At 35.0% G+C, this 7,771-nt stretch overlaps 1 protein-coding gene across 1 annotated transcript in view; it reads left to right on the top strand.

Annotated features, from left to right (window-relative positions):
* Window positions 1-479: 479 nt before the first annotated feature.
* LOC117110806 (methionine aminopeptidase 1D, mitochondrial-like) overlaps window positions 480-7,771 on the top strand; it is an 11,264-nt gene continuing 3,972 nt past the window's right edge. Inside the window, exons 1-6 of the mRNA XM_033253630.1 lie at window positions 480-567; window positions 2,403-2,752; window positions 3,499-3,690; window positions 4,354-4,517; window positions 4,975-5,072; window positions 6,002-6,128. Coding sequence (XP_033109521.1) covers window positions 537-567; window positions 2,403-2,752; window positions 3,499-3,690; window positions 4,354-4,517; window positions 4,975-5,072; window positions 6,002-6,128 — 962 coding nt within the window. The 5' untranslated portion in view covers window positions 480-536. The remainder of the gene's footprint in view (window positions 568-2,402; window positions 2,753-3,498; window positions 3,691-4,353; window positions 4,518-4,974; window positions 5,073-6,001; window positions 6,129-7,771) is intronic.

The following is a 7,771-nucleotide window of genomic DNA, read 5'->3' as shown; positions in this document are numbered from 1 at the left end:
ATTTTTATTTATTTATTATTTTTATTATTATTTTTTTAAAATCTGATTCTGGATCGAAGTTAATATCATATTTGATACATAATTAAACAGCTATTCCAGATTTGGTAGGTTTTCTTTATTTTTATTGGGAGTAATTTGTGAAACCTATAATGTACTAACTAGCAATGGCAATATCTCTCACTTTTGAAACATTTTCCTATACTGATTTACAAAAGGAAAATATAGCAGAATTATAAAATATCCCAGGGTGGCATAGCCTCGGAAAGATACATTCAACAGAACAAAGCAGAGACTGAGATTATTTTTCTTGATGGTAGTAATGCACTTCCTAAATCAGTCACTAGTAAGAGAAGCAACTTTACTAAACGAGATTTAAATCAATATTGAGAGACATTTCCGGGTCGGACCATCAATTAAATGAAGTTTTCCACTATTTTGAAGGTACTGTACAGTACTGTACTTCACAAGGCTGATACAGCATCAAACTGATATAGCGCCCTCAATAATGCATTATCCTCAGGTCGTCGGTCAACAAGATGGCAGCTTCCATAGTGCGAAAGTGCCTTGGTAGGTAGTTGTCTGCTGATTGTAAACAAGCTCTGTTATGTGTATTGTACAGTGATATATCTGATATGCTATGCTTAATCGTGATGATATTATGTTTGCCAGTTCATTTACTTTGTACACTTAACACTTTCAGCAAGCGAAAATGCTAGGCTAACTTAATTGTTGTGTGTGGTTTGGCCGGCCGGGCCTAGGCCTAACTAAGCCGCTTATTAAGTTATGGAGGCCAGCTAAGCAGGCCTAGGGCCTAGGCCCTATCTGGTTTCTGTACAGAACGGCTAAAAACCAAATCGGCAATAAGTCAAAACAGCAATGACCAAAACGGCAAAAAACCAAAACAACAACACTTTTTAACCAGAACGGGAATAAGTCAAAACGGCAATAAGTTAAAACGGCAAGACCAAAAAACGGCAATAGGCAAGGCCTAAGTCAAAACGGCAATAAACCAAAATCACAATATAGAAGCAGTAAACATGTAAATAATTAAAACTTTAAAATACAGACAAAATGAGGCTAAAAATTTTATGTCAAAAGTAAAAAAAGCACGAAAGAAAAAAAAACACTATAATAATAATGATAATGATAATAATGGTAATAATGATGATGATGATGATAATATAATAAATAACACTTTAAAATAATATAGGCCTAGTCATGGATGTGTAAAAAAAAAAAAAAAAACAACAAAAAACAAAACACGATTCAGAAAATTATAAACTGCTGCCCGCGCCTGGTGGCGCATCATTCTCTTGGCATTGTTTGCTCCTTTGCCATTTTGGTCTATGCCTATTGCCGTTTTCATTGTTGTCATTGCCGTTTTGGTTGCTGTTTTGGTACTTATCATTGCCAGTTTGGTTTATTGCCGTTTTGGTCATTGCCATTTTGGTGTTTTGACCTGCTCCCGCCTATCTAGGCCTATACTATTAGTAGGCTAGATAGTAGTATTGTAGGTAGGTAGGTTGCTACTACTAATGAAAATTAGCTTGTTGTTAGGCGTCACTCTATATTATATAGGCCAATTGCCGAGCCTGAATACAGTTACAGGAGTAATTTTCGGGTTTGTGCCTCATTTTTGGTTGCGCCTCATCTCGGTCACGCCTGATTTCTGTCATGGTTCAATTCGGGTGCAGCTCATTTGGTGTCTGGCCTTTTCTGTTCTGAGTTGTTTTGGCCCGAATTAATTTTGTCCCAGGTCATTTCAGACCTGCTTGTTTCAGACTTGTTTGTTTCAGTCCTTGCTTTTAAGTACTACTTGTCACTGGTGTTGAAATCCAAATTTTGACCGCTTTTGAAATAAATGTTTCTGTATCATCAGCGTTTATTATTATTTTGAAAGAGGTTAAAGAGATCTTTCTAAAAAGTTATACTATTAGGCCTATTATTTTATTATTTAAAGCTATTCTCCAGAGTAAACCAAATTTGTTGATACTGTATATTTATACAACTGACTTTTCTAAAACAAAAGGGTGTTTGACAATATACTTGGTCATAATCTTGTGGCAGAAACAGTGAAAAGAAGGATGAAAATGAAGTAGCAAATGGAAATGTAAGCTATTTTCAACACACTCAATTTGTAAAACCCACCCAGGCTTATATCAATGTGTATACTTGGATAAGCCACAGGCATGAAATGAACAGTATTATAAGGATAAAATAGTAGTAGAACTACACCAGTCTAATGCCTATTTCTCTGTTTACACTATACATTTATACTTTACAATCTTTGGTAAGCCCCTGGTAAAATTGTTATTACTATTAGAATAGGAATTTGTTTCTTTAGTATACTGTATCGAGCAATGGCATATTTAATATAGTGATTTTTTTTGTATGTATTTTAGGCATTATCAGACATCCTGTTGTAAAGAAATTTCTTCAAAGTCAGTCACCGCAATGCAGAAAGACTCTGCGTACCGGTTTACACCAACGTAGCTTGTTTAGCTTCTTTGAAAAGTTGAAGCACCTGAGGTCAAATATCGAAGATCTTCCATACAGTCATGTGACCCCTGCTGAAGTTAGTCCAATACGAAACGTGCCTGAGCATATAATTCGGCCAGAATATGTCAGAACAGGCACGATTCCACCAGTAAGTCGATACGTCAACTTCTTGGAGAAAGGGGACATACCTGCTATGAGGGATGTCTGTGCAATCGCAAGAAAGATATTAAATGTTGCTGCTGCCGAACTTAAGGTGAGAGATTTTTAAGTGGCAGTTTGACTTGGTGTTTATGACAGTTTACACTATAAGCATAAGACAAAGTTAATGATCTAGAATAAAAAAAAAAAAAATGAAATAAGAACATTTAAAATATAAATAAAACCATAAATTTATATAAGTAATGATCTAGAATAGAAAAAAAGTAGAGAAACTAATAAAATAAACAACTAAATATTCTCCATAAATCATAGAGGAACGCAGTCACCAAAATACAATGATGGAAACCCTTCAGAGTCCAAGGGACATCCTGCAGCTGACTGGCAGGTTTATGATGAAGTTATGGACAGACGAGCGGTAGCTGGTACCGGTTTACAGGGTAGCTCAGACATGAAGAGACACTTACTTGTACGAGCTAGTCTACACCTTAAGCACTTTGAGACTCCTGTATAAAGTGCTATATAAATCCAACTTCATTACAGGATGTGGTGTTACCCATTATTTGCTGTATAAAATCAACATGCTATTGTTTGTTATTGTTACTGTGTTATTATTCAGTATTTTTATTTCATGTACAATAAATTTCTTTAATATTATTTGGAATATCACAACCTAATTTACAGTATTTTGATGTCTTGTATCCACAGTTTAACTTCTAGTAGTGTATATAGTTCAAAATTTTGTACAATTATGTGGAAAAAAAAAAAAAGAAGTTATTTCTTCAAAATCTTGTCAGCAATGCCTTGTGTTTTTAACTTGGAAAACAAAAAAAAATCTTTCAGGTTGGCGTGACAACAGATTACATAGATGAGGTCATTCATGAAACTTGTATATCCTACAATGCATATCCATCAACTCTGTTGTATCGGTCGTACCCAAAATCTGTCTGTACTTCAGTTAACAATGTAATGTGTCATGGAATTCCAGACTCGCGCCCTCTAGTGGATGGGGATATCATCAATGTTGATTTCACGGTGTGTTAAAAACAACTGTTGAACCTAACTTTTTGCTGTCACCAGCAATCATCATCACCATTATTATCATCACCATCATTGATATGATAATCACGTCATAATAACAATAATCTTTCCAATATCAACATCCTATCTTTATCATTGTCATCATCATAGCATAATAATTCATCTAAACCCTCATAGTCCTTAATGTGATTTTCGTGTTATCACCATCATCATTAACATAATGCCACCATCATCGGTTATGCTCCAACTTTTTCTCAATTCAAACCTCTTCTTAAAACTCGCCTTTTTCCATAGTTCATACTTTAAGCGCTGCGGGTCTCCAGTAAAGAGCGCTATATACAGTAAATGCTTAAATATTATGAATATACATCATCACAATTATTCTTATCATGACTATCATCATAATCAATCAATCATCATCAACATCTACATCAACATTGTCATCCTCTTACTGTTATTTTGAAGGAGTTATTCAAAGGCATTATTCTGTACCTTTTTTAGGTACAAAACTCCTTTAGAGCTAAAATAACAATGCATCATCATCAACATGACCACCATCATCATCATCATCATCCTCGTCCTCATCTTCATCATCATCATCATCATCATCTTCATCCTTCTGAAGTGACCTTTAACATTCAATTGTTATTACTGCAGGCTTTCTATAATGGTTTTCATGGTGACCTGTCAGAGACCTACTGCATTGGTAATGTTGATGAGACGGGGAGAAAACTTGTTGATGTTGCCAGGAGATGTCGAGATGAAGCCATAAAAAAATGTGGGCCTCTTCAAAAGCTTAATGTAATAGGAAACACAATTCAGTAAGTCCTTCATAAACCAAACTCACACCCATGTACACATGCCACCAATGCACATATCCACAGAAAACTCACCACTTACAGGATGAAACGTGAAGTTCTTTATTAGAAGCTGTTTTATTGGCAGGGGTTCCTGAGACATGCCAAAGTCTTCAGAAGTTTAAAAAATTCTTCTGCTCTCTTCCAAGCAAGCAATAATTTTCATGAAACTAAATCACCTCCCACCATTTTAATTTTTTTTTAATACATTTTTACTACTATATTATCTCATTTTTTGACCGATTGCACTGCCCTGATGAAATATTATGAATAAATAAATAAAATGTATTGGTTATGATGAAAGAATGCAAGGCAAAGAGTGAGTTTACTGCAAAACAAATCTTGTGTTTGTTTAACCTAATAATATAATTATTTAGTTAACTATCTTTTCTTTTTTTTTCATTGACCTTCCCCTCTGTAGTAAGGTTGCTTCTGAAGCAGGTTTCGTAGTCTCTCCGTCTTTCTTGGGCCATGGAATCGGAAGGTTGTTCCATTGTCAACCTAGTATATACCATCATGGTGAGTTAACACTCTATAAATGCATAATATAGTATGTAAATTCATAAAAACTTGAATGATGTATATATAATCATAATTAATTCATATCATTATGACATTCAATATTTTATGTTACTTTCAAATTGCAAATATGTCTATAAACCCAGCACAGTTGTGCTCAATTGTTTAATAGTTATTTTCCACATCATTTATTACTACTTTTGTTGTGAGTACCTCAATAGTTTTTCATTCATTCACAAAGGCTACAAAGTAGTCAAAATATGTTTTAAAAGTCCAACTTATGTATATGATATGTGATATTTTCTAGTTGTTTATATTTTTTATATGAGTATATGAAATTAATATGATGTAAATTTAAATAATAAATTTGGTATATAATCGCCATTATCATTAACAGTTAAACCACTGATTATAGTGACAGTATCACACCATAGTGCCCTGTTAATTATAATGGAAGTTGTCTTCTTGGGTGTTAATCCAGATTTTTCAGGCTTTCCATTAAGTGTTAACCAATAAGTGAGTAAAATGGCCGAGCAGTTAAGGCAGTTGCATCGTAACTTACAACCATAATATCGGTACAGGTTTGAGTGTCATGCTCGCCTATGACTAAAGTGGTTGATTTCTTCTCAGATAAGGACCAAAAACTGTAGGCACAGTGTACACAATTGGCTCAGGTTGACTACTCAGAACCTAGTACAGGTTTTGAGACGAGTAGGAGGTTACTTCGATCTGTTGGTCCATACAGCCTCTGTTGTGAACAGACGAGAGTAGCTGGTACCAATTTACGGGGTAGCTTGGACACAAAGAGACCCTTAGGGGAGAAGAAAGATACTGAATGAGCCATTAACACTTTGAAATTGCAAAGCTAACTCAATGCTAATTAAATATGTTTGCCAATATCTGAATTATATTACTGATATTTATTGCAGCGAATATGTATCCAGAGTTGATGCAGCCAGGGATGGCATTCACCATTGAACCGGTCATTGTGGAAGGCATTGATAAGCCATATATTGATGATGATCAGTGGACAGTAATGTCAAAGTACAATCACAGGTGAGCGATCTGTTTTATTATGATTTGGAGTTTAAGTAGACACAATAGAGTCAAGTCAAGTCAAGGTTTGTATCCCTGTGAATTTTGCTTGTGTTCTTAGACAAGGCACTTTACCGCCAGGCACAGGGTATAAATGTTTACCTGATTAGACATATGAACTATACAAATAAAAAACAAAACTATTGTTCTATGAAAATATAAAGATAATAAAAGCAGAGAAGTAGTGAAGCATAGACAGTTATGGTCAGCTGTAGGATTCAACCCAGTAACCCTCAGAGTTTTGTTCCATTTAAACTACATTAGCCTCGTTTACATGGCAGGAGATCACCGTGATGATCGCGTTTGTCCATTGACATAGGGTTTAGGTGGTCGTGTAAACGGAGTTAGCAACTCCGCATAATGGATTAGTAACAGCGATGATCTATAGAGTAACATCTGCATCGCAGTGGTGTTAACAGAAACCATCGGCATGATCTTTATGCAAATTAACTACTGTTCGACCTGTATGAGTCATCGCTGTTGATAAGCAGCGTGAATACAATTATTATTATTTGAAAACTTATATTTTTATCAATTACATACATTTTAAAAGTTTTTTGACAAAGGGTTTCAAAACAAGCAGGAATGCATGTTTTTTTTTCGGGTCAGTTCTAATCACGTGACTTCATGGTACAACCGTTAATTTTTTTGATCGTGTAGACGCATGATTGGAGATCATCGGTGTTACTTATCTGATAGCAAACGGCTGTGTAAATAAGGCTATTGAAAATGCATGAAGATACCTGTTGAGAGCGAACATAATCACTATAGCAAAAAGTATAGAAAATATTATTTGAAATACATATTGCATACTGGGTTCAAGAAACAAGATAGAACATGTCCTGTCTACCAAGAAAATTGTAGTTTTATTGACAACCCTTTGACTTTTAAAATATTTTTTTACTTTTATTTTGGTCTGGTTCTTCTCTCATACATATTTAAAAACTGTGTCCACTCTATTAAATTTTATTTGACAAAACCATGTGACATGCCTATATATGGTCATGATGACATCACATCATGACCATATATAGGCACATCATGACTATATATGGGCATATCAAAGAAAATTTTATAGTGTGAACAGAGCTTTTCAGTACTCTTGTCTTAAAGTATCCTGAAACTCGCTAACCTCTGATTGGCTAGAATATGGAGTGTAAGCCCCTCACTGAAAAGTTGTTTTATTTGCACCAGGGAGATGTACTATCAAAGGCAATACAGAAAGCTGTCTGTGTTTCATGTAAACATTGGTATATCATCTGGACATTCAATGGTTGACCATTGATATATAGCCAATAAATCTGTTGCTGTTTCTGTTGTCCATTATGATTCATTGTATACACTCAAATATTTATTCTGAAAATGCAAGCAGTGTACTGAGGGAAAACACTTGTTTCTTCACACCTGCTACACGTGAAGCTTAAAGTTCAAGTAATTAAAGATATACTATCTTTTGTAAAATCGTATCTGAGGCTATGTTCACACACACGGCGTAAGGCTGGCTTAAGCCTGGCGTAGCGTACGCCTTTGTGTGTGAACTAGGCAGTGGCGTTGTTAAAGCCACTCACTACGCCACGTCCTTGGCGTTATTAACGCTACCTGCA

Source organism: Anneissia japonica, unplaced genomic scaffold (assembly GCF_011630105.1).
Source record: "Anneissia japonica isolate Jap-2015-1 unplaced genomic scaffold, ASM1163010v1 scaffold2756_len2360902_cov194, whole genome shotgun sequence".
Lineage (NCBI taxonomy): Eukaryota > Metazoa > Echinodermata > Crinoidea > Comatulida > Comatulidae > Anneissia > Anneissia japonica.
Note: the sequence above shows the minus strand (reverse complement) of the source record. Positions and strands in the feature narration are given on the sequence as shown.